The sequence below is a fragment of the Chiloscyllium punctatum genome, chromosome 3 (genome assembly GCF_047496795.1).
Source record: "Chiloscyllium punctatum isolate Juve2018m chromosome 3, sChiPun1.3, whole genome shotgun sequence".
Lineage (NCBI taxonomy): Eukaryota > Metazoa > Chordata > Chondrichthyes > Orectolobiformes > Hemiscylliidae > Chiloscyllium > Chiloscyllium punctatum.
This window is the reverse complement of record NC_092741.1, coordinates 156,528,087-156,555,501: the sequence shown is the minus strand read 5'-3', so window position 1 is coordinate 156,555,501 and position 27,415 is coordinate 156,528,087. Positions and strand designations below refer to the sequence as shown.

Genomic DNA, 27,415 nt, shown 5'->3' with positions numbered 1-27,415 from the left:
TGTTTCCATGCTGTACATCTCTATGACTCTGTGACTAATATAAATGAACTAGATTGATGGATTAATGTTCATGTCAAATTATAAATGCTAGCATTTCTTTTGAATTATTGATCTTGAAATGTACTAATTATTTTTCTCTAGGTCTTCAAATTTTGTGAAATTAGTCTTTCTACCTATCTCCACCAGTTGGCATTCATTATGTATCAAGTACTTGAGGGGTGTTAGTCCCTGGTCGATGATTGTATTGTTTTGTTTTGAGGGCAGGGTCTCAGCCAGAAGGTCAATCTTTTATTGGGTTTTATAATTACAGTTCCACAGAATGAGACATTTAGCAGGCTATTGAAGTACTAGTCCAAATGAATTTATACTCAGATTCATTGGCATCTTCAATCTCACTTGATGACTGTTGAGAAATTAAAGATTCTCCTTCAATTATAACTCAGGTACACACACAGGTGTTGAATATAGATGCATGTAGGAACATGAATAGAATGTTGATAGACGAAAACAAAGAACTGGTTGTAAATAATATGTTGCAGGAATTGGTGTTAGATCTGCCTTTGTTTTTGATATATGTAGATGATTTGGCAGAATGAGAACATTTACTGATGACATAAAATTGTAAAGTTTCACAAATAATGGACAGGACTGTAAAACATTTCACGAGAGTTAGTGGAATAGGTAGATAGTTTAAATCAAAGTGTGCTGTGATGCATTTCATCAAGATAAACAAAGAGGAGAAATGTCAGCTCAGAGGAATGACCTTACAGCATATAGAGGAACAGTTTTTGAATGAAAATACATAATTTCCTAAATGTGGGAACTCAGCTTGATGAATTAAATGACATTTTGGGCTTCATAAATGGGAAACTGAGAGCTTTCAAAATTAAATAACCAAAGAAATCAGACCAAAGTTGGAGCACTGCATGCAGTTTAGAGTTCATTGCCGATTGAAAATTATACACCACCCAAATGATCCCAGAAATGTGCAGGTGTGGTGATGAGGAGAGAATTCATGATGCTGGGACTATTTCATCAAAACAAGGAAGAATTACAGAAAATTTCATGAGAGAGGATGTTCTTTTAACTTATAATTAGTTTTGGCAGAGATAATTGGAACAGATGATTTCCTTTACTTTGGGAGTCAGTGACAAAGGGTCATCAATTCAAAATTGTCAATAGATAATACAGGGAGAGATTAGGATGAAAAAAATCCTAATTTCGAGGATTGTTAGAGTATGAAGGCAAGACAACACAATAAAAACCATTTCATTTTATATTTTAATCAGAAAGCAGTTCGTAAGTTTACATTTAATGTGCATATTTTATCATTAAATATGGTAGGGAGTTAGAGTGAGGCCACAGATCATTCATGGCCTCATTGAATGGTGGGACAGGCTCGAGGGGCTGAATGGCCTACTGTTCCTTATGGTTGGTGTGTCAGAAATAATCCTTTTGAAGAATTTCTTACAGGAAGTCATGGGGCAGGGATTTCTTTCTCTTTTAGATGAAAATTTGGAACAGTGGACAATACAGAGCTGCGGGAAAATGGTCAGTGACATTTTTTAGACTATTCTAACAAATGATTGACATAAAGATAATGAACTCAATGGCTGCCTTCTGAACTGCAAATCTCTATGGTTCTAAGGAAGTTCAGAGAAACCATTTCCCCGATGGCACCCCCAGAAGTCTAAAATTAATAGGCGACAGATGACAATCGTTATCGGCAGGCTAAATGAGCCAAATAATGGTTTTATACTTAACATCTGTTGCATTTTTATCTCCAAGAGTTTGAGGTTATGGTGGGTTGGTTTTGCAGCAAATTTGAATTCCATTTCTAAACCAATTACTTATTCCAAAAGCTAGAATTTTCATTTTATAGCTGCAAGTTACAATAGTGTTTTTCATGCAGATATTGGATTGTACTACAAGCAAATTGTGAAAGGAACCAGAAATATGCTTGGTACAGGGTTGAAATGCAGTTAAATGTAGTTGCTAATAGCTATGTTATGGAAACATATGGTGAGATATGAATGATTGCTCAGCATAGAGGGGGATGAGCCGTGCAATGGTATCATTACCCCCTCACATAGATGTCTGACATCTTCTCTCCTGTCATGAAAGCATCATCTTCAAGAACAACGTCATCAGTGTTCCAAATAATAACACGCAGTTCATAACTGGTTAACAACAAAAGCAACAAACAAAGAGGAATTAGAAAAAAAAGCACTTCACAATCCCAACACAGGTCACACAGTTGTACATACCCCCTGACAAAAATGTCACTAGATTTCTCTCCAGTGAAGTAATCATCGTCTTCCAAGATAACCTCATCAGTATTCCAAACTATCACTCTAAGCTCATATCTGGCAGGAAGGAAGGAAGATAGGGTGAGATGCTGAGGAAGAAAGTATGTTAAATGCACAACACACCTACCTGTTGCATTCCTTCTGATCAGTGTTAACTTTCCACACACAGGAGAGATTCCAATCAAGACCAATCAGAGACATACTGATGGATTACTTGTAAAGTAATAAACAACGGGACAAGGAAGGAATTGTAAAACTTAAGCAGGGTGCCTTGTAAAGATGTTATTTAAGTGCCCTTAAAACATTTTTTTTGTTGAATTCATGTCGCCATTACCATTGTGCATATTGGACTTCACAACAACAGGACAATATGTCAAATAAAAAGGCACAACAAACTACCAACAATCCAGTCATGAGGATTAGTTTAGTTGGTGATTTTAGTTGCATCAAAATTGAAGCACAGATTTTTGACTTTAACATTGTAGTGACTTCAATTTTCAGCAGTGAGCACAGCAAGCCAATCAATAAAGAGGAAAGTTGAGTTCCCAGACTTGTTTTATTGATTGGTGAGTGTGGATTGTGATAAAAAAAGAAAGGATACTTGATTTAAGCAATAAAGGTACAGTCAGGAATCGGAGAGCAGAGATTATCCATATTGCTTGAAAAATAATCTTCACACTACTTCAATACCTGGAAAGTTAGAATATTATATTTCCATTTATTTTAGAAATGATACGCAAAGAGATGTATCCATGCTGCAACTACAAACAAAATTACTGAGGGTGAGTAGAGCTATAGGTTTAAAATATATGAATAATGATTGAATGAGGCAGCTACTGAATATGGGTTACTATCAGAATGGAGGTATTTGTTACCCAACTGGCACAAGGTTCAGCTCTTTTTGCTAGGCCCCTTCAGTGGTTGACTACACATTTGTGAGATGGATTCAACTTCACTGTCTACAAGTACTAAGAAATATCTTAAGACAGCTCAGACCATAAGGAAAGATATGGAGGAAATGAGTGATCATTGAAGTTTATCAATCCTAGTGGACAACAGACATTTCCAAATTCCTGGAAAGTCAATATTCTATATAATGCAAAGCCCACTGTAGAACTTTAGATTTAATTGTCATGGTCTGTAATTAATTTCATTCCGCTGATTATTACAACAGAATGGACACTGAACTGTATTCCTTACCAACCCGCTGTCACCCACTACCAGTTGAGAGTTCCTAAGATAGTACACCAAAAGGATTGTTCTTTAAGGATTTGTGTTATGATTACTGCATTTAAAAAACTGCAAAATTAGTCTCAGAGACCCTGTTTGTAGTTTGCAGTAGATTGGGTCCAACACACTGCTGGTTGAAAGTTTAATTTCAGCTGTTTAACTACTGTTAAACGTGTAGAATCTAGTGTCATTGCTTTTAAATTCTTTACTTAAAGTTAAAAGCTAGAGTATTCTACAGCAACACATCAGTTCCCATCTTCACTCTAAAATGGATAGTCAAGGTTTGTGGGTGCATATCATTCATAGATCATAGTTAAAAGCAAACTACTGTGGATGCTGGAATCTGAAACCAAATGAGAAAATGCTGGAAAATCTCAACAGGTCTGGCAGCATCTGTAAGGAGAGATTTGTAATCTGTAAAGATTGAAGCCAGTGCTGTGTGACAAAATATGTGGGGGGATGGTGGGGGGGGGGGAGGGATGAAGCAGAGGCAAATTGAAAACTGGGGAGAGGGATAGCAAAGGGGGAAGAGGAGATAAAAAGGTGATGAGAGAGTGGGGAGCGAGAGAAAGAGTTAGACTCAAAACGTCAGCTCTTTTCTCTCCTTACAGATGCTGCCAGACCTGCTGAGATTTTCCAGCATTTTCTCTTTTGGTTTCATCATAGACCATTTTGATATCAGATCTTCTCTTTCCACTAGATAATCAGACAATGGAATTGTAACATTATTAAGTGTATTTTTGACACACACAGCCTTAGTTGCGATGTGCACAGCTGTTGTCAGGAGTATGCACAAGACAGCTAAAATGAGCATAGTTCAGAGCAAAATATTCCATAGGTTATGCCAAACTATTCTGCATGTTCTGTCAGGAATTTCTTTTGAAACACTTAACATTGTCATTTACATAAAAAGTGTCAAAAATCTGAGTTAGTTAATTTAAATTAAAATAGGCAAGGAATACACACATATTCCTAGAATTCCTGCAGTGTGGAAGCAGGCCATTCGAGCCATCAAGTCCACACTAACTTTCCAAACAGCATCCCACCTGATCTCTGTAACTCCACGTTCTCCATGGCTAACCCACCAAGCTTAGACATCCCCAGGCACCGTGGGAAATTTAGCATGGCCACTCCACCTAATCTGCACATCTTTGGACTGTGGGACAAAACCAGAGCACCTGGAAGAAGCCCAAACAGACACGGGCAGAATGTGCCACCTCCACACAGACAGTCACCCGAGGTTAGAATCAAACCTGGGACCCTAGTGCTGTGAGGCAGCAGTGCCATCCACTGAGCAACATCCCGAATCTAAGCAACTGATTTTTGGGTGTGTGAGATTTAGATTCAAACTAGTTATATGAGAAAAGAAGAGAGAGTAGCTAGTAGAAACCAAACAAAACCACCAAAAAAAAAAGCAATTCACATTTGTTAAGTTTGATTACCAAAATCAAAATTAATGAAAGGGAATATAGGTCTCATCAGAAAATACAAACTGGATGAAACCTCTGCAATATCAAAAGAGGAACATATTTCAGAAAAACAATCAGAAATGTTGTGAAAGGGAGCTTTACCCCTTCTCCAATTACTGCATTTCCTCACAAAAGACAAAGTGCTGGAGAAACTCAGCACGTCCGGCAGCATCTGTGGACAGAAAGCAGCGTTAATGTTTTGCATCCGGTGACCAAAGCAATAACTCCATTTCTCTCTTTACTGATACAGTGGGATCTGTTGAGTTTCTCCCGCACTTCGTGTTTTTGTTTCAGGTTTCCAACATCCACCGTTCTTTTTTTGTTTTAATGGATTTCCTTTCTCTGGAGAGAAACTAGCTTCTGAGCACGGTCTATCATGGTCTGATCTGTTTGATACAAGAATGTGATTGTATTGATGTCACCTGACCTATTGTTCAAGTTACTTTGAGGGTTTTCTAAATGGTTATTACTTCAGAAAAAAAAAACAATAAAAGAAGATTATCACAATACACTATTGAGTGAAATATGCATTATCAGACCAGCTCTATTAAGTTAAATTTGCTATAGTTCTCATCCTTAATAATGAGAATAATTTACTTCTTTGGTTTCCGTGGTGATATATCAATTGGTGCTCCTGGTGCAGGCATATCCTTTGGAAACATGTCAACGAACATTTCAATGCGACCCTGAAAATTATGAAGAAAGAGAATTTTAGGTAATTTATTTGTAGTAGTCTGTCAACTTCAAAATGTCCGGGGTTGGGATTGGGTTTGGCAGCAGCCCTGCATTAGGGAAGTGGGACCTGTGGTGGCAGAGGTGTGGCTACATACTTCTGCTTCTCAGCCAATCAGCAAAGACCTCTTCTGGTCCCAAGGTCCTCTTCCAATTGTTCCCAGCTGACAGGAACGTTACAGTGACTTCTCTACTCAGGCCAGAAGCACAGATTGTAGTCAGGATGGACCCACCCACTCTATCGGTTGCCTACTTTGTAGAGCAGCTTAAGTTATTTTCAGATAACATCAGCAGAATCCATAAATTAGGAAGGTATAGAGTAGGTTTGAACTGTTTTCTGGGAAAATTCATCAATGTATTCTATCGTCCTTTGTCTTCTATGACGTCAGCTGGATCCTACCAAATTCCCAAAACACTAATGAAATGTCAAGTTCTAGAACTAATTACTTTTATTACTTATTATTTGATAATTGTGCACTGTAATATTCTATACCTTTCATTTCCACTTCATAGTGGGGTTAGGTAGGACAGTGTGGAGCTCAGCATTTTGAAGAATATTCATGTCTATCAGTACATTGCTACTTAATACAGAGTTCAGTCGAAGGACCTCCCAATACCTAAACAACAGAAGTCAGATGGTTGGTTCGTCATGGTTGTGCCCAGTAACTTTCTATCAGGACATGACAAAAACATTGTCATTTTGATCTTTAGTCTAAAGCTTGTAGAACTGTTTCCATGGTGTTATTTTTGATATTTAGTTTGCAATCGTATCAAGTATTGGCTGAGTTCAGAAATGCTTTGAAAGCAATATTTTCTCTGGAATTGATCAAATATAATGTTTAGATCAGTCAGATTTCTTGCTATGTCTACATTTCTGAAAATCTGAACTGAAATTGGGCCTTAATAAAAATCAAATTCAAACTCTGTTATATTATCCATGTTCCTGATAGAATTTTGCCAGTTTAGAGTTTCTATTTGAGTGAATGCTGTTTACAAGTTTCCTGCCCATTCTAATTAGAAAGTTAGATACAAACAGTCCTCCATTTTTTTCTGATTAGCAGTCTTGCAGAATCATAGAATCTCTACAGTATGAAAGCTGGCCATTCAACCCATCGAGTTCACACTGATCATTCAAACAGCATCCCACCCAGACCCAGCTCCTACCCTATCCCTGTAACCCTGCATTTCTCATGGCCAATCCACCTAGCCTGCACATCCCTGGGTACTATGGGGTGTTAGCATGGCCAATCCACCCTAACCTGCAGATCTTTGAAGACAAGACCACATAGTTTTTTCTGAAAATCGGCACTACCCTTGTGTCCTGTTTTCCGTACCTGCTCAATGCCTGGTTTCTCAGGGTTTAGCAGCGGTCTGGTCTCCACATGTTCAGGAACCAACCTGCAGCCCACTCGGGGCACCTCCTCCCAGTGATGGAGAACAATGAGGGACAAGTGTTCATCAGTCTCTTTCTTTACACCTGATTAAAAGAAAGGAAAGAGATCAGTCAAGTTCCAAATGTCACTTCTGAATATTCTTCAGGAATCAGTTTCTGACACTGCAGAGCTGGTGAAGAGCTTTTCCATCAGCTTCTATGCATTTTAGGGACAGTGAGCATCTGTTGAAACATATTTTTGAAAAAATAAATGAAAGCATGTTTACTTGTACCAACAGGATAAAACACACGACTGGAGATATGTACACTTTTCCATCCTTAATTCATAATAATCTAAGTTTGGGAGAAGATTAGTAGCTCAGGTGCTCATTGTTGTGGTTCTGTTCGCCGAGCTGGGAATTGGTGTTGCAGACGTTTTGTCCCCTGTCAAGGTGACATCCTCAGTGCTTGGGAGCCTCCTGTGAAGCGCTTCTGTGATCTTTCCTCCGACATTTGTAGTGGTTTGAATCTGCCGCTTCCGGTTGTAAGTTCCAGCTGTCCGCTGCAGTGGCCGGTATATTGGGTCCAGGTCGATGTGCTTATTGATTGAATCTGTGGATGAGTGCCATGCCTCTAGGAATTCCCTGGCTGTTCTCTGTTTGGCTTGTCCTATAATAGTAGTGTTGTCCCAGTTGGACTCATGTTGCTTGTCGTCTGCGTGTGTGGCTACTAAGGATAGCTGGTTGTGTTGTTTCGTGGCTCGTTGATGTTCATGGATGCGGACCGTTAGCTGTCTTCCTGTTTGTCCTATGTAGTGTTTTGTGCAGTCCTTGCATGGGATTTTGTACACTACATTGGTTTTGCTCATGCTGGGTATCGGGTCCTTAATCCTGGTGAGTTGTTGTCTGAGGGTGGCTGTTGGTTTGTGTGCTGTTATGAGTCGTAGTGGTCGCAGTAGTCTGGCTGTCAGTTCAGAAATGTCCAACCTGCTGGACATATAGAACAGATGACAAGCAACATGAGTCCGACTGGGACAACTTGGACAACAGTGTGAACTTGTGGTGTTCCAATGCATCTGCTGCCCTTGTCCTTCTGGGAGATAGAGGTCACGGATTTCCAAGATGCTGTTGTAGGAATCCTAGCCAGTTGCTGCAGTGAATCTTGTAAATGGTACACATTGCTGCCACAGTATGTCAGTGGTGGTGGGAGTGAATATTGAAGTTGGTGGTTAAGGTGCCAATTAAACAGGCTGCTTTGTCCTGGGAGAATGTTAAATTTCTTGAATGTTGTTGGAGCTGCAATATTAAGGCATGTGGGGAGTACTCCATCACATTACTGACTTGTGTCTTGTAGGTGGTAGGCAGGCTTTGGAGAATCAGGAGGTGAGTAACTCACTGAAGAATTCATAGTTTCTGATCTGCTCTTTGTAGTTACAATATTCATATGACTGGTCCAGTTCAGTTTATGGTCAATGCCAACTCCCAGGATGTTGGCAATGGGGTATTCAGTGATGGTAATGTGTTTGAAATGGTGTCAGGAGTTGATCAGCCCTAGCAGTACCCAAACTGAGCAGTAAGGAGGTTATTCCTTTATAAGGCATGACCCAGATTATTCACACAGGTCTACAGAGCTTAGATTTGATCCTTTGGTTATTAGATTGCTTGGCCCTGTCTATCAGTTGCTTCTTCAGCTGTTTAGTCCTATGTAGTCTCACCAGATTGACATTTTCATTTTTAGGTATGCCAAGAGTTGTCCCTAGTCTGCCCTTCTGCACTCTTCAAGCTCTTCTGGTTTGATGGTAATGACACAGTTGGGAAAATGTCAAACCATGAGATTAGAGTTTGTAATTGAGTACGATTCTGCTGTTGCTGATGGCCTGAGTGCCTATTGGAGGACTGAGTTTGACTTGCGAGATCTTTTCAGAGTCTGTCACATTTCATCCAGTGGTCGTGCCACACAACATGGTGAAGAGCCTCCCTCCACAAGGACTGTGCCAATCTCACTCCTACTGCTACTGCCTGAGACAGGTAGGTTGATGAGGATGAGATCAGGTAAGCTTCCCCTTGCTGCAGACCCAGGCCAACAACTATGTCCTTTAGGATTTTAGCAGCTGGGTCAGTTGTGATGTAACAACACCAGGGTGGGGTGGGAAAGGTATTAGAAATTAAGAGGTAGTCATAGGAAGGAAAATATACTGCCGCAGACCCAATGACATTCCAGGGAGATTTCCCCTTGGGCTCTGAGCTCCTTGAGTTTTGAATTATTTTTCCCACCTGCTGAATGCAATCAGTCTTCAGTGACCACTGCTTCTGGGGGTACCACTGAGCTCCTCCTCCACAGAATAGGGTGGCAGCTATTTAATTGGCTGCTGCTCATAAAATGCAGAGCAAGGTGCTGGCAGCCAACGCAGGGGGCCAGTAGAATACATTTCTTTCCAATATTGGATCGAGTGCCTGACCAGTCATTGCTACCCAGTGTTTCAAATTGATGAAACTGGAAGACATTGGGAGATGAACATTTTTTAAACAATGGCAGAATCTGGGGAATGTGGGGCAAGGAACAGAACAAAAGGGGCCTTGGTAGTTGTTAGTGGTTAAGTGATATTGTTTTCATACCGTTTTCATCCTCAATCTCTGTTGGTCCAGTAAAGACTCTGTTAGCAACCTTCACTCTCCCTCCTGGTCCAAAGTGAGGTCCATCCATTTTGTTTTCTTTGCAGAGTTTGGTTAGTAGCTGTGTTGGTTTCACAGGATCTCTCCACATATTGTAGCCATGACTGTGTATAGGAAAAGCACACCGTTAAACATTACTCCCCCAGCTTGGTACCCAACAGCTACAGAAAGTGTCCAGATGAAGACAAGATTCTTATCACAATGGTATATTTTAGAGGTCCTCTATAGTTCATTAAGTATTCCTTACGTTGGCCTTATTTAATATTGGTGTGAGACTGACTCTCTGTGAGGGGTTTCTTCTGCTCCCTCAGTACTATTCCAAAAAACCTTTGATGACCCAACTTGCCCTCCTGGTTTCCAAGTTAAGCAATCTTGTTAACAGCTCTCTCTCTCTTCTGGTCCTATGCTCTCTCTTGTAAATCTGTCATCATCACTCTTATCATCAAAAGTACAGTTCTTGACCCAGTCATCCTTACAAACCATTGCCCCAACTCTAACCTGCTTTTTCTCTCCAAAGTCCTTGAAGCGGTTACCTTATTCCAAGCCCAAATAAGATGGTGGTACAGTGGTATTGTACAGTGGCTTAAGGGGTGCAGGTTCAAATCTCACCTCAGTAGCTGATGAAACTTAAATTCAGTGAAAAAAAATCTGGCATTGACAATTAGTTTCAGTCTTAGTCACCATGATAGTTATAGTTCATTTGGAGAAGGAAATTTGCTGTCCAGATTACACATGACTCCAGATCCAAAGCAATATGGTTAGCTCTTAACTACCGTCTGAAATTGCCTAATAAGGTGCTCAGTTCAAGGGCAATTCTGATGCAGGCCTTGTCAGTGATGCCCATATCACATGAAACAACAAAATAGTCCATGCCTGTTTATACTCTCGAGGCAAGAACACTGCTTCAATCATGTTTATCCACCTGCTCCCCAAACTCTTCAACTCCTTTCCTTTGCCCACCTATCTAATCCAAACTTCAATGCTGGCAGATATTAATGGGATTAGATTAGACCAAGTAGACTTCATTCCAGAATGTTGAAGGAGGTGGCTACCGGGGTAATAGATGCATTGGTGGTTATCTTTTCGTGAGTTCCTGCAGACTGGTAAGTGTTAAATATAACCCCATGATTTAAGAAAGTGGGGGGGGGACATCCAAGATGGTGGCGTCGGCGTCCTGTTAGAATCGCGTTTACTGGGCTCCACTCTGCAACACCGACCTGACAGAGGCAGAACCCATCCCAAACACTTTACTGTGAGTAAAAACACAATAAAGGAGCTAGAAACCTGAAAAAGAACTACTTACCTTTGACCTTGCAGCTGGAGAATGCCAAAGAAAGGAATACCAAGGGAGCAGCCACCTCATTGGGGTTTTCTACAAACTTCCTAATGGAAGTTGGGAGATCAAAGAACTCATAGGCCCTGGGCCTGCTTACTCACCAGACCCTGGTTGAGGAGCTGGCCAAATCCCACGAGGTCTGGGCAGATCCAGGAAAAAAAAACGAGGAGAAGCTGGCTCCTGTATCTGCTATTCTGCAAGACCTGGGAAAAAGGAGTGATGAGCTCGAACGCCGAGCTGCAGGGGTAGAGGCAGAGACTGACTCCTCCAAGAGCTGGATTGAAGCCCTGGAAACACAGGTCCAGGGTCTGTTGGATCTGGTAGACAATCTCAAAAACAGGAGCAGAAGAAAGACCAGAGGGAACGGAGTTCTTCGAGAAGTGGTTCCTGAACTTACTTGGTTTGGTGGTTGAGAAGGGAAGGATAACAATTGAAAGAGCTCACCAGATTGTGGCACAAAGCCAGGTACGGATCAGCATCTACGCCCTGTCCTGGTAGAGTTCCATTATTACAAAGACAAGCAGAGGGTCATGGAAGCCTCTACGGGCCCAGGGGAGGGACCAGAGGGTGTTGGTCCAGAAAATGAAGTCCTATGATGGCGTCAAGAGGAGATTGAGAGAGCTTGGGATCCAGTATTCTTTAAGATATTCAGTGGTGCTTTGGATCAATCATAATGGATCCATACATTTGTTTGACGTGCCAGAAAAAGCAAAGAGCTTACTGGACACGTTGACTGAAGTCGAACGGCCAAGTAGGTGTAGAGGACAGAGCTGTTCGGGTTTGTACTTCTTTAAGAAGGACATGGTGAAGTCTCCGTTTTGGTAATACATTGTGTGAACTGATGTCCAGGATGGATAGAGTATTTATCTTTAATCTCTAAGTTATGTTAAGGGATGGATGACATATTTTAGTTTACTTGTTTATCGTACTAACCTTGCTCTTCAGTGCTTTTTTTTCTTTACCGGGTGGTCGGTGTATGTGGTGCGACCCTAGCTGGTAGGAGTTGAGAGGATGGTTGGGATGGTTAGTAGGATTGTAGGATGTGTAGGTACCCCTTTTGAATAGGGGGTGAATTCCTCTAATCAGTGCCTTTGGCGATTTTTGTTTTTCAGTTTTTGCTGTACAGAGTTTTTGTAAGTTTTGCAGATTTGTTGGCTGTAGTTATTTTAGTTTGTGTAGTTTTTGGGTTTTGTGGATTCTTTTGCATTAAAGCTCAGTGATCTGTAGTTTGAGTCCCTCCTCTCTAAATGGTGCTGTAGAAGTTATGGTTAAGGATGTGTTTAAGTGGTTCATCTGGAATTTTAAGGGGAGTCATTCACCTGTCAAGAGGAAGAAGGTACTTTCCACCTTAAAAGGGAGAGGGTGGATGTGGCCTTATTACAAGAAACACACTTGGATGATGCAGAGCATTTGAAGCTGCAACAGAATGGGTATGACCAGGTTTATTTTTCATCTTTCAATATGAGGGGTGGAGGGGTGGCCATTTTGTAGGAAAAAAATCTCCCATTTAAGTTATTAGACTGCATTAAAGACACACACGGGAGATTTGTAATCCTTAAAATTTGATACATGGGGAAGAATACGGGATCTTAAATGTTTACTGTCCCCCAGCCCACCCCCTTCAATTCTTGACAGATACATTTTCTAGACTGGTAAACCTTGCACCTCAACATATTATCGTAGGAGGGGATTTGAGTTGTCTCATACTGTCTACCCTACAGTAGACAGATTGCCCAAAGGCCCACTGATATCTTCTTTGCGATCTAAACAATTAAGGGATCTGTGTGTTGAATTGGGGTTGGTAGATGTTTGGAGGCACCTTCACCTTACTAGCAGGGGCTTCATGTTCTTTTTGAACCCACATAAATGCCATACCAGGATTGACCCCCGCAGCACATCTGGGCTTGGTGGTGTTATGTACAATTGGCAATATCACTATATCAGATCGCGGCCCAGTGTATTCAATGGTTAAGAGTAAGGATATGGTGTTAGGCTCAAGGCACTGGTGACTGGACCCCTTCATCCTCAAGGATAGCAAGTTTATTGAATTCGTTCCTACTGAGTTCAGGGCTTTTTTAGATATTAATTCAGGCTCGGCCAGAAGCCTATCTATTCTTTGGGAAACAGCTAAAACCTAAGCCAGGGGGTTGGTTATTTCTGATTCAGCCAGTAAGAAGCGACAGATGGGTGAGCAGCAATACTTGCTCGAGATGCGTCTGAAAGTAGCTGTAAAGGCTAACTTTGACAGGCCCTCGCTGGTTAAACTGCGGAGGATCACGGCACTTCGGTCTACAACTGAACTGCATGCTCACATGGACAGCCAAGAGGGAGTTTACATTTGTAAGTCAAAGGCTGTTTGAGCATGGGGGTAAGCCGGGCAAGTACCTGGCATACCTTGCTAGGAAAAGGAGTGACCCTGCCCCAAGCCATTACCTCGATCAGGGAGGACACTGGCAATTGGACCTATGATTCTAAAAGGACTAATGCAGCACTCTGGAAATTTTACTCTGAACTATACCAAGCTGAAGGCTGTGAGAGTGGGTGGGTTAGGATGGAATCTTTTTTTTTTAAGAATTTGGACCTTCCAGGAGTGACCCCTGAACAAGAGTTTCTCCTCAATGCCCCACTGTCAGAGTGAGAGGTGCAGGAGGCTGTGAGGCAGCTCCAAAATGGGAAGGCACTGGGTCCTGACAGACTTCCCAGTGAGTTGTAGAAGGAATTCATAAGTATATTGTCAGAGCCGATGCTTAGAATGTTTAATGACTCACACAGTCGTAGCCTCCTCCCACAATCTCTAAGAGAGGTGAACATCTCTCTCATTCTTAAAAAAGGGAAGGCCCCGGAGGATTGTGCTTCCTATAGACCCATCTCACTCCTGAATGTTGACTTCAAAATCCTATCCAAGACTCTGGCATTATGGCTAGAAACTGTACTGCCCTCCATCATTAAGGAGGATCAGACAGGGTTCATTAAAGGTCGCAGATTGACGGATAATGTCAGGTGATTACATAACATGGTCCAAGTACGTCAACAACGATTGGTACAGGGATTGGTGATCTCCCTAGTGGTGGTAAAGGCATTTGACCGGGCTCGAGTGGCCTTATCTTTATCATACTCTGAAGCGGTTTGGCCTGGGAGAGACCTTCATCAGGTGGATGGTGGTTTTGTATAGTGACCCTCTTGCCATGGTCCTCACCAATGGTGCATGATCAAGCAATTTTAATATTTGTAGGGACAGTTGATAGGGCTGTCCCTTGTCACCATTGCTTTTCACATTGGCGATTGACCCGCTGGCGGAGGCAATACACAGGGATCCCAATATAACCACTCCAGAAATGGGGATGAAGTCACATAAGATCACACTGTATGCAGATGACCGTTCTTGTCTTCTTATCAAACCCAGCAGTCTCAGTGCCCCATCTGATACAATGCATCAATTTATTTGGTGGCCCCTCGGATTATAAGATCAATTTTGTGAAGTCAGAGGCCATGCCCATGGGTGGTCTCCCAAGACTGCCTGATCCTGAGGCAGTCAGTTCCCCTTTAGATGGGAGGGCTCTCTCTATTTAGGTATATTTATTACTCCCATTTTTGATCAGCTATTTAAAACCAATTTTACCCATTTATTCGACGGAATCAAGCAGGACCTTCATAGACGGGAGGTGCTTCTGATCTCTTGGTTCAGGTGGATAGCCCTTATTAACATGAACATTCGGCTAGGTCTGTTGTCTCTGATGTGAATGTATCCTCCGCTTTTTACAAAGCAAATATTTAGAAGGCTGAACGGCTGGTTTAGTTCTTTTATCTGATATCGCAAGTGGCCCCTAATTAAATTGACTAAATTGCAGTTCCCTTACAGAATGGGAGGAGTGGGCCTCCCAGGTATCAGAAACTATCAGTTAAGCTCGTTGCTGTCTTATGTGAATGATTGGGCCCAGGGGGACCCTCACTCACTTTGGTTGGACACTGAAGCATCTCAGGTGAGATGCCCCCTTATTAGCCTGCTGTTCTTAGACAAAATAGGAACAGTTAAGGAATATTGCCATAGCCTAATCGTCATCAATACTGTCAAAGCGTGGAGGACAATGGGTGAGGATAACATTGCCAAAACATACCATAGTTGGTATGCTGGGCTTTCAGCCAGGGATGATGGACTCTGGGTTTAAACTATGGCCAGCTATGGGCGTGTCTTGCCTGTGTGATTTATTTGAAAGGATAAATTGATGTCCTTTGACCAGTTGCTTTGGAAATATGAATTGCCCAGTATGGATCTCTTTTGTTTCTTTCAAATTAGAAACTTCATACAAAGAAAGATCACACTTCTAACTGATTCTTATAGGTCAGACATGGAGAAGAGGGTGCTGAGTGCTGAGGACACATGATCTATTAGTAACATTTATCATCTACTGGGAGAGGGTCCCTTGGATGAGACTGAATGGCTCTGTAAGATATGGGAGAAGGAGTTGGATGTTGAGATCTCTCTGAACTATGGGAGGATATCTGGGAAAATGCAAGAAGGATCTCGATTTGCAACAGGACCCATCCTTTGCAATTGAAGATTCTCCACAGGGTCCATGTGTCCTAGACTTCCTCGCTAAATTTAAAGCAGGAGCATCTCCAATGTGTCCTCAATGTAACGTGAGCATAGGCACACTTACTCATTGTCTTTAGTCCTGTCGCAGACTGTAGGCATACTGGAGCGCTGTGGTAGGTAAAATAGAGAAGGCTTTGGGAACGGAGGTGGAGATGAACCTGGTGTCGCTTCTCCTTCGCCTTATTAATTCACTTTAATTTGATGCACACAAAAAAAGGCTTTTCAGTGTCCTCACTTTTTGTGCCAGAAAGAACATTCTATTCGGGTGAGTGTCGGACAACACCCTGGGGCTGGCGGGCTGGTGTAAGCTAGTCATTGAGCACATTCCCCTTGGACTTTCTTAGTGTATGGTGCACCATAAAACTGAGAATTTCTATAAGATGTGGCAGCCCTGTTTGGACCAAATGGGTACAGATTTGTCCGCCATACTAATAAGAGCCTCTATTTAGCCCAGGCAGTTCTATGTAATGCATCTGGTATCCAGAAGGGAGGAACTACAAACGTTTGAATATGTATAAATTTATGCACTCGATGATCGAGGGCTATTGCTTTGTTTTGCTCCACTGTTTTATAGTTATTATCATTATTATTCTTGTTAATCTTTTCCTTTTCAGCTTAGTTATTATTTATTTATGTAATTAGCAGGTTTGTTTTTTAATATTGGTTTGAATTGTTTGGTTTTGTATTTGTTGTAATATTCAAAAGAATTTTTTTTCCTTTTTTAATAAAAATATATTAAACAAAAGAAAGAGGAAGAGGGTGAATGAAGAACTGCTAATCTATTACTTTAATATCTGTATTAGAGAAAATATTAGAATCTACAATAAAAAAATTGGATAACTGGAATTTTCAAAAAGAATGGTAAAATTGATCAAAGTCAACATTGATTTGTGGAAAGGAGATGGTGTTTGACAAAGTTGGAAGATATTAAATAAATTATGTGGAGGGTTGATAAAGGAGAATCAGTGGATGTGGTCCATTTGATTTTGAGAAGGCTTTCCAGAAGGTCCCACACAAGAGGTTAGTAAATAAAATTAGAGCACATGGGATTGGGAACATACCAGTGTGGGTTGAGAATTACTTAACAGACCAAAAGCAGACTGTAAGAATGAATGGGAGAAAGTGAGGACTGCAGATGCTGGAGATCAGAGTCGAGAATGTGGTACTGGAAAAGCACAGCAGGTCAGGCAGCATCCGAGAAGCAGGAGGATAAACGTTTCAGGCAAGAGCCTTTCCCCAAGAACGAGCTACATTCCTGATGAAGGACGTATGCCTGAAATGTCAATTCTCCTGCTCCTCTGATGCTGCCCGACCTGTTGTGCTTTTCCAGTCCCACACTCTCAGGTAAGAATAAATGGATCATTCTCAGGATGGTACTCTGTTAAGAATGGGAGTATTGCAATCAATGGTCAGTACTAGACCCCCAACTGTTTGCAATTTATATAAAATATTTGGATGTGGGGACTAAATTGTAATATTTCCAACTTTGCTGATTTTACCAAATTGAGTGGGAAGATCAGTTATAAGATCCAAGGGCTTCAAGAGGGCTTGTACAGCTATGTGAACAGCTGGTACAAGTCTACTGGAATAGAATGGGAAGGGTGTGAAGTAGATTGAACAGGAAGGCAGACTGTTTCTTAAATAGTGAGAAGTTGGGCAGTGTTAGTGTCCAACTGCAGCAAACAACCAGGAAGGCAAAACGATGTCGGCTTTCAACTGAATGGGATCTGAGTACATGGATGTCTTACTGCTTTGGTGAGATCTCACCCAAAATATTGCATATAGTTTTGGTCCCTCACATAAGGAGAATTATACTTGCCGTAGAGGGAGTGCAATGGAGGTTCATTGAATTAATCCATGATATAGTGAGAATGTCTTATGAGGAGGGTCCATATTCCTTACATGTTCAAAGAATGAGATAGTGGTCTCCTTGAAACTTAAAAAAATCTTACAGGGATTGACAGGGTGGATGTAGATAAGATGTTGCCCCTGCCTGGTTAGTCTAAAAGCAGGTGACATAGTCTCAGGATAAGGACTAATTTATAAGACTGAGATGAGGAGGAAGTTTTTCATTCAGAAGGTGGTGAACCTTTTGAATTCTCTACCCCAGATGGCTGTAGGAGCTCATTCATTGAGCATTTCTGGAGACTAAGGATTTCCAGCGATGTGGAGATAGTATAGATAAATGGTCTGGAGAGAGATGATCACTCTGCCTGAATAGCAGAGCGGGATCGCTTGGTTGAATGGCCTATTTCTATGACATAGTTCCTGCTTCAACCACTAATCCTGGAAATTATTTTAATCGCTGTAAAATCCTCTGTGCAGAGAACTTACTCCATCCCACAACTATAAATTTCTCACCTTGAAACTTGTGGACTTGACTCATTGCGGTTGTCTCTGGAGTTCCCAGAAGCAGTCTGCTTTGATCTACTCTCTCAAATCCCTCCTTATTCATTTTGTGACATTCCCCCAAATTGTTCTAATAAAAGATTGCTATCCTCAGCACCCATTCTGGATGGCCATTGAAGGAGGCTCCAGGATGTAAAATAGATGAATTCCCCACCACTCCTGCACACTGTGCCTGTTGTCACTCTGCCACCCCTTCACTTGTTGCCCCCTTACCCTTCCACACTAATCAGATGAATATCCAGGGGAAAGTGAGGACTGCAGATGCTGGAGATCAGAGTTGACAGTATGGTGCTGGAAAAGCACAGCAGGTCAGGCAGCATCCAAGGAGCAAGAGAATCAACATTTGGGCATAAGCCCTTCATTATGCCCGAAATATTGATTCGCCTGCTCCTCAGATGTTTCCTGACCTGCTGTGTTTTTCCAGCACCACACTCTCGAGATGAATATCCTGGCCTTGCCTTTACCACTTTCAGCTCAGTTTACAATCAATGGACTGGAATGGACTGTAATGGACTGGAATGGAATGGGATGGACTGTAATGGACTGAAATGGAATGGGATGGACTGTAATGGACTGTAATGGATTGTAATGGACTGTAATGGACTGAAATGGATTGTAATGGACTGGAATAGAATGGGATGGACTGTAATGGACTGAAATGGAATGGGATGGACTGTAATGGACTGTAATGGATTGTAATGGACTGTAATGGACTGAAATGGATTGTAATGGACTGGAATGGACTGGAATGAATTGTAAATGTATTCTGCTGTTGTCACCACATAATCAAAGTACTGCAGATGCTGGATACCTGAACCAAAACCAGAAGGTGCTGGGGAAACTCAGCAGGTCTCGCGCACATCTGTGGAGAGAGAAACAGAGATAATATTTCAAATCCAGTATGACTCTTCTTCAGAAAGCTCCAAAGAAGAGTTATATTGGACACTACTGTTTCTCTCTGCACAGATACTGCCAGACCTGCTGTGTTTCTGCAGTACGTTCTCCTTTTATGCCTGTCACATCTGGCACAGTGGCTCAGTGGTTAGCACTGCTGCCTTGCAGCCCCAGGGACCCAGTTTAATTCCTTTGGGGACTGTCTGTGTGGAGTTTGCACATTCTCCCTGTGTCTGAGTGGGTTTCCTCCCACAATCCCAAAGATGTGCAGGTCAGGTGAATTGGTCATGTGAATTGCCGATAGTGTTAGGTGCACTAGTCAGAGGGAAATGGGATACTCAGACTTGCTGTGCTGAAGGGCCTGTTTCCACACTGTAGGTAATCTAAACATCCTTGTTTTTAAACCACTGCATGGCCTTGTACCTCTCTATCTCTGTAATCTCCTTCAGTACAGCAACCTTCCAAGTATCAGATTCTAGCCAGTTGGGCATCTCAGATGTTAATCGCTGCAGCATTGTCAGCTTTTCCTTCAGTTATCTAGGTCCTGAGTAATTTCCAGCTGTCCACCTCCTTTCAAACCTCTCTCTGATCAAGTTCTCAATCATCAGACCTAATATTTCTATATGTGGCTCAATGTCATACTTTGTTTTGCAATACACTTGGGCTGTGTTATTACACGAAAGACACTATATACATTGCTCTGATTCCCATGTAAATGTGCTGACCATCTACACATTGCAACTCGACACTGAGGCTGCATTATTGCCCCCAAGTTGTTCGAATCAGATTCAGTGAAGTTAATATTCTGACATTAACAGACAGAGAGGACAACTATGAATCTGGTTGAAATAAAAGTTAAACCCAAGGGATACAGTTAAAATTAATAAGTACAAGTAGTCATTATCTTATGTTTTCACTGTATGTAACTTCATGCATAAGTTGATTAAAAGTTAAAACAAAATCTTTCTCAGTAGGGAAGGACATTAACACCCTTTTATGCAACAGATTCTAAAGATAATTTAGACTTAATTAAATAGAATGAAATGTGAAATGACTCACAGAGAATATTGCTGTGCAATGCCACATGTTGCTCTGTGTTTGCTGTAGTAGCGATTTTCTAAGTCTAGTTTGGTTTCTCCAATTAGATCATCTGTACCCACTAAATCCCAGTCATATATTGACACAGTCAGCATCGATTCCATTGGAAATGTGACTTCAATATCGAAAGACCTGTTTAAGCAAATAAAGTGAGATAATGTGAATGAACAGATAAAGTGGGATGATGTGAATGAACAAAATGACAAGTTAATATTAGAACATCAATGATAATTGCTTGATGCAAAACAATTTCCTAATGTAAATAACAATCATACTTCATAATGTCTGCTCAGAGAATCTAGGATACAAATTCTGGAATGTTGTTGCTGGAAGTGTAGCAGGGTGGAACTTTCACTGACTCCTTACTGTTTGCTAAGGTCCTGCCCCTACTCCCCAAGATTTTGCCAATTCCCTAGTGGGATCTCATCTTTTTAGTGACAGTCACTGTGAAGACTAGAAATGTGGAGTGATATTCTGCAGTCAAGCCTGTCTCAGTGAGCCAGAGGTGTAATCTGACCAATAATTACCATGGATCGCTTGTCTTCTTTCAAAGTCAGGTTTCATCTGGGTTCAGTAAAGAGTCACCCAATTTGCAGCTTGAAATAATTGCAAAATTAATGCCTGATTTCAACCGATGTAGGATTCATGAACCAGCCAGAAATATTCATCAGGTACTGGCCCCGCTACCCCCTCTGCAAACTGTTACTGTCTAATTGTAAGGTTTGGCAGAAATAATCCAATTCTGCCTTGGGGCAGCACAGTGGCTCAGTGGTTAGCACCGCTTCCTCACAGCGCCAGGGACCAGGGTTCAATTCCAGCCTCTGTCAGTGTGGAGTTTGTACATTCTCCCTGTGTCTGCATGTGCTTCCTCCAGGTACTCTGGGTTCCTCCCATAGACCAAAAATGTGCAGGTAAGGTGGATTAACCATGGGAAATACAGGGATGGGGTAGATGCCCTTTGCAGGGTTGGTGTGGGCCGAATGGCCTGCTTCTACACTGTAGGGATTCTATAACTTTATCCTCATGATTAGAAGTTTCCATGTATTGGCAAGAAAGAAATTGGTTGTTTAGGGTTCACTACAGCTGCCACAGTCCCTGTTTTCTCCAGAATAGCTATAGTTTTCATAACTGGATCACAGTGCCACATAATCTGCTAATATAATCAGAATCCACTTGGCCCATGGCATCCTTGCTGGGTCTTTGAAACAATTATCCAAACATCTCATGCAAAAATCCATTGTTTGTTAATGAAGTGACGGTATAGTGCATACAAAATCAGAATTCGACTTTCGAATACTGGACTTGTAGTCTTGCTAACGAGAACATGTGAGATCTTCCTCCATATTTGGTGGACCCATTGACAGTACTTACTTTCCAAAGACAGGATTGAGTTGTTTGGAAATGTAATTCTCCTTGTCTCTGATTTCTGTCTTGCCAAGTTTAATGACGATGTATGGATCTGCTTTGCCATTGATGTCAGCTGGATGCAACTCTGTGGCCTAAATGCACAAGCAAAACAAAAACAAACAAACAAACAAACAAACAAGGCAAATCAGTAGAATTTTGATGAAAGACCAAGAATTAAAATAAATGATCACAAACACCGCAAATCAAAAATCAGAAATGAAATGGAAGAATATTGGTTGGGAGATGCTGCTGCAACCCTAAATTCAAAACATGAGTCAACCAATCAGCAACAAACAGAAAGTGCTGGTGAATCTCAGCAGGTCTGGCAGCATCTAAGTTCACATTTCGAGTGTGATGTTGCTCTTCTTTTATTTCATTTTTATTTTCCCCATAATCCAGTATATTTTGTTTCTATTTAAGTAACCGTCTAATCCCCTCTTGAATGCCTCAGCCAAACCTGCCTCCACCATTTTTCTGGGTTTGGGTTCTTGCTGCTCTCCTCTAAGGATCCATACCCAAAATGGAAAACTGGTTAGTGAGACAGACCTCTGGGGACCCCTATACTAAGTGCTTGTTTCTGCTGAACTGTCTGGTGGTCCTGAACCTGCAGTAGCCACATCAGTCCAATTTTGCCGACTGAATTGGAATGACCAGATTCCGTGGAATTAAAATTGTAGCATTACTGGTCAACCATTACAGCTCAAGGTAAAAACACCAAGTGACCCTTAAATCTACAAGGTTTAGGAAGGATTGAATTCAGGTTAACACTTCAAATGTTCACAAATCTGTTGAGGCTGGGAGTTTCCCATTGTTGTTAACGAATTAACAACTGTTTAAAACCAGTTATTTCAGTGAACCAGTTTAAAAGTGATAAAATACTGAATAATTTCTGAAATAAAGAAATGCCATTTTTGAGAATGGTCAAATTTTATGACTTTAATAAATATCCACGAACATAAAACTCATTAACTTTCATTTAGCTTGATTGGTAACCACTTACCCTCACTACATACACTCGGACTAAAACATTGACGAGATCATTGTTTGGAATTCCCTGGAACATTCCAAATGTGGGTTCATAACCTGCTTCCCGAGCGATATCTTCTGGTAGAGGTACTTTGTAAACACAGATCGAGCCCTGAATTATGTTTTTGAAAACAAAAGTATTTGATAAGATACTAAAACACTGATAAGAAATGGTCAAACACAGAAGTGAGTAAATATGTTTATCAATTTAATTCATTGAACTAATGTAATCCTGGTTACTTGATTCTATTGAACAATTGATGTTGAAAAACTGACCGAGAAGATAGAAACATAGAAAATAGGTTCAGGAGTAGGCCATTCGGCCCTTTGAGCCTGCCTCACCATTCAATGTGATCATGGCTGATCATACAATCTCAGTATCCCACTCCTGCTTTCTCTCCATACCCTTTGATCCCTTTTGCTGCAAGACCCACGTCTAGATCCCTCTTGAATCTATCTAATGAACTGGCCCCACCAGCTTCCTTTGGGAGAGAATTCCACAGGTTCACAACTCTCTGAGTGAGGACATTCTTCCTCATCTCAGTCCAGAATGGCTTAACTCTTAGACTGAATCCTAGTTCTGAACTTCCCCAAAATAATTTTAGTTACATTTATTTATAATATACCTCAATCTGTTTTGTTATTGAATAATAATAAATATGATGAAGGGAAAATCTCTCCCTGGTTCTTGCTGTCTCAGCTTTCTCTGGTATGAAATCAAAATCCTTCCATAAAAATGGTGTCACATCAATTATGACTTTTTATTTTCCTTCTGCAACCAGTTACAGAAGCATATTACATAAACATTTTTCTTTGTTTTGTTCTTTCATTGGACATGGGGATCACTGACCAGGTGCTCTCTTATCCTTAACTGCCCTTGGGAAAGTGAGCTGCCTTTGGAAACAGCCGCAGTGCTGTTAGAGCATGAATTCCAGGATTTTAGCAAAGGAACACTGATTAGATTACTTACAGTGTGGAAACAGGCCCTTCGACCCAACAAGTCCACACCGACCCGCTGAAGCGCAACCCACCCATATTCCTACATTTACCCCTTACCTAACACTATGGGCAATTTAGCATGGCCAATTCACCTGACCTGCACATTTTTGGACTGTGGGAGGAAACCGGAGCACCCGGAGGAAACCCACGCAGACACGGGGAGAATGTGCAACCTCCACACAGTCAGTCGCCTGAGGCGGGAATTGAACCCAGGTCTCTGGCGCTGTGAGGCAGCAGTGCTAACCACTGTGCCACCGTGCCGCCCTGAGATCATTCCAAGTCTGGATGGTGTGTGCCTTGGAGGGGAAGTGGCAGTGATGGTGTTCCTTTAAATCCACTGCCTGTGTCTCTCCTGGTGATAGGGGGTGATGGGTTTTTTGATGGACTGTTGAGGGAGCCTTGTTGAATTTCTGTAGCACATCCTGATGACGAACATTGAAGTGTGCACATTCAGCCTGGATGCCATGTTAGACTTGAAATGGCAACCAAATGTTGAAATGCTGCTACAGAAGTAAATTTTAAGATCGAAATCTTCTAGAGATACATTTTTTAAAAAGCTGCAACGTTATTGTGATATCTTGCTACGTATTATAGTTTCTACCCTTTATAGTGTTTTACTAAACCAGTCTGAAAATAAGGTCAGCTGATGTACCACGTTAGACATGAAAACTGCTTGTATGGGTGTTCTTGGTTGACATTTTCAAAAGTAGAGACAAAAATACTGGGAATTCATATTAAATTAGTTTTCTTAAACAAATGAATTGTACAGAGACATCTTTAACTACAATGTGGAGATGCCATTCACCTGATGAAGGAGCAGCGCTCCAAAATCTTGTGATTTCAAATAAACCTATTGGACTACAACCCAGTTTCATGTACTTCTGCCTTTAACAAAGGAATTGTTTTAAGTTGTCAAATTCATTGCTTTCACAAAGTGGGTAATCAAATTCATTCAGATTCATTTTTGGCTCTGGCCATTACAAGGCGGTGATTCTGGATCAGGTGTAACACTTTTCACTTTCAAAATCATTCGTCCGCAACAAGTCACCTCCCTCTTCTTCCACTGAATTGGATATTCCACATTTTTTAAATGACCTGCTAACATTGAACACTTATTGTATTGCACAAGGCTAGTCTGATGTTTTGATATTTGCTTTTAAATTCAGTCACAGAGTCCCCTGTGGTGCAGTGGTAGTATCCCTAACTCTAGGCTGGAAGGTCTGGGTTCAAGTCCCACCTCAAGATGCAATGGCCTAGGAGATGGACAAAATCATGAGGGGCATAAGAGGATTGATATTAAGGAGAAACATTATCTGTGTTAGAATGATCACTAGCAGAGAATCAGGAAGAATAAAGCTATACAGCTTAAAGTCCTTAGAATTTATGAGGTTTTAGATTTTCAATCTGAGATCCCAGTTCTTTTGCTTGTTGATTGAAATTCGTAGCAATTATGAAGTTTGTAAATCTTTAAGTTCTTGATGAATGTGTATTTTCCCAAGCTGCTTTTCTACCAGGTACTAACTTCAATGATTGAGAGAAACAGCAAGTGAGTGAGTGAGTGAGAGAGAGAGAGAGAGAGAGAGAGAGAGAGAGAGAGAGAGAGAGAGCCTTCCTGCCTCTGTTTTTGTCAATCTATATTTTTCCTTTGCTTTGCTGCTCAAAGCAACTATTAAAACATATCCCAGAGTCTAGCTCCATTGACTTTCCAAACTGGCTCATTGGTAAACCAGACTGTCATCTCCCAATCTGAAATTATCATCCGTATTTGAATTAAACAACAGATGCAAATCCCTTGAAGGTAATTCAGTTGTTTAGTTTTGATGTCTTTAGTTAAAAATGTTAGAGTCTTTGCATTGTTTGTTTATTTGTTTGGTCTATTCCACGTGGGTGCTGGGAAATTTGCCCAAATCTGTGGCTTGGTGACCATTGTGGTTATTTTAGGTCTATCTTTCCTGCTTTTTAAAAAAAAGACCTTTTTTGATAAAAGGTCTCAGGTACAAAAATTAAATGATATAAGTTAAATGCAGACTTTCAACAGTCCATATTCACCAATAGCGTGTTACATGAAGAATGCATGTGATCACTTATGCATTTTTAATGGTGAGTAATGTGGAATTTAGAATAACTATACAAAGATTGGGACAACAACATTCATTTCCTTCCTAGCTTTGACTGAATATTTTTTAAAAATTTGTTCATGGCATGTGGATGTCAAGCATTTATTACCTATCTGTAAGTGCCCCTTGACCTGGCTGGCTTGATAGGTGCATTTCAGTGAGCAGTTAAGAGACAACCACATTGCTGCAGGTCTGGAGTCACATGTAGACCAGACCATGCAAGGATGGCAGATTCCTTCCTGAGAAGGTTTTACAACATACTTGTCTTAGGCCAGATTTTCCATTCCAGATTTTTAAATTGAGTTTAAATTTTGTCATCGACCATGGTGAGATTTGAACCCATTTCCCCCACTAACAGCAGCCAAGGGTTTGGATAACTTTCCTGGTGACATCATCACCACTCCACTGCTGAATATATACAAAGGTAGCATTTTTGGCCCCCCAGAAAAGTGAAACATTCTTAAATACCAGCTCAATGCATATCCTGTGATCCAAGTGAATGCAAAACTACATTCCAGTTTATTTTAACGAGAATGTTAAAAAATGACGTACAGTCCAGCTTTAATGAATTCTGGTTTCCAGAACTAAAAAAAGTTTAATTTTGACCATCCAAACCTCAGCTAGGTGGAGTAATCTGGTTTTAAAAAGGTAAAATTCAGGTTTGTATTTGAACTTCAGTTGCCTGAATTGTACTTGAATATCAGCACAGCTCCAGGACTTTTGTGCTTTCCTATTTTTCAAACAAACTCCTTCGATTGTCTAAGTGCCCGGATCAATGTTTACCTTTTCTGTGGATGTTTAAATGGATGCTCTTCAACCATGATGTACTCACTTTGAATCTCCCAACAATTCTTTCTTCATCTGTGCAGCTGTCATCATCATCTCCAATTTTGCCTCGGTAAAGGTTAAAAGTGTGGAGCCAGTCTTCAAAGTTTCCAAACTCCGTCTCTAATTCCTTGTCATAAACCTATGTGTTGAAGTAGAATGGTTAACCACAAAAGATCTTATCTAGGTTTTTCACTTCCCCATTCTTCATTGTAAAAGGTTAATTTGTTTGGCAATTCTGAAGATTCCAAAAGCCAGTCATATGTGGTGCTTGAGGGATATGCATAGCTCTCTAAGAGATTACTCACTATTTTTGTTACCATGGGCAATTACTAATATTTTACAATCTTTACAGAAACACTGAATTTTTACAGTGCAGAACGAAGCCATCCAGTCATTGTGACAGCACAAGTTTGTTGCATGAGTAACTCACCCAGTACCATTCCTCTGCACAGAGTTCCTTTTCAGTTGACTATTGGAAAGCCCATGTCAAACTCAAGCACTATATTTCAGAACCTAAACACTTAACTGTGTGAAACACTCTTCCTCCTATCAGGAAACTGTTTACGTTAACTCTGATTTCTCTCCACAGATGCTGCCAGACCCACTGAGATTTTCCCGCAATTTCTGTTTTTGTTTCTTCTTTATTAATGTTTTGTCAACCTGTCCTGTTGCCTTCAGTGATATATGAAGGTACACACTTAACTCTCTCCACAACTACTCACCCCCAACCCCTCTAATTGAAACCCTTCAATTTCGATCATCTGTCTGTATTTTGCCAACTAAAATTAATTACTTCACATTCTCTGCTTTGGACTCCTACTAGAACACACATGACAGCAGTTGTCTGTGTTTTTTTTTATATTTCATACTTTCGTCCTTGCAGATCACAACACTCACTGGTTTCATATCATTTGGAAGCTTTG

General features: G+C 41.0%; 1 protein-coding gene across 9 annotated transcripts in view; it reads right to left on the bottom strand.

Annotated features, from left to right (window-relative positions):
• Nucleotides 1-27,415, bottom strand: part of otofa (otoferlin a) — a 461,762-nt gene that overhangs the window by 33,045 nt on the left and 401,302 nt on the right. For 8 of the 9 annotated variants that reach the window (XM_072562744.1, XM_072562806.1, XM_072562734.1 and 5 more), the window contains 8 exons: nucleotides 26,497-26,631; nucleotides 22,523-22,660; nucleotides 21,487-21,614; nucleotides 20,077-20,247; nucleotides 9,728-9,888; nucleotides 7,075-7,217; nucleotides 5,606-5,694; nucleotides 2,268-2,366 (listed from right to left, as the gene is read on the bottom strand). In XM_072562744.1, coding sequence (XP_072418845.1) covers nucleotides 2,268-2,366; nucleotides 5,606-5,694; nucleotides 7,075-7,217; nucleotides 9,728-9,888; nucleotides 20,077-20,247; nucleotides 21,487-21,614; nucleotides 22,523-22,660; nucleotides 26,497-26,631 — 1,064 coding nt within the window. Of the gene's footprint in view, nucleotides 1-2,081; nucleotides 2,181-2,267; nucleotides 2,367-5,605; nucleotides 5,695-7,074; nucleotides 7,218-9,727; nucleotides 9,889-20,076; nucleotides 20,248-21,486; nucleotides 21,615-22,522; nucleotides 22,661-26,496; nucleotides 26,632-27,415 lie in introns of all 9 variants that reach the window. The other variant, XM_072562753.1, reaches the window with a different exon arrangement.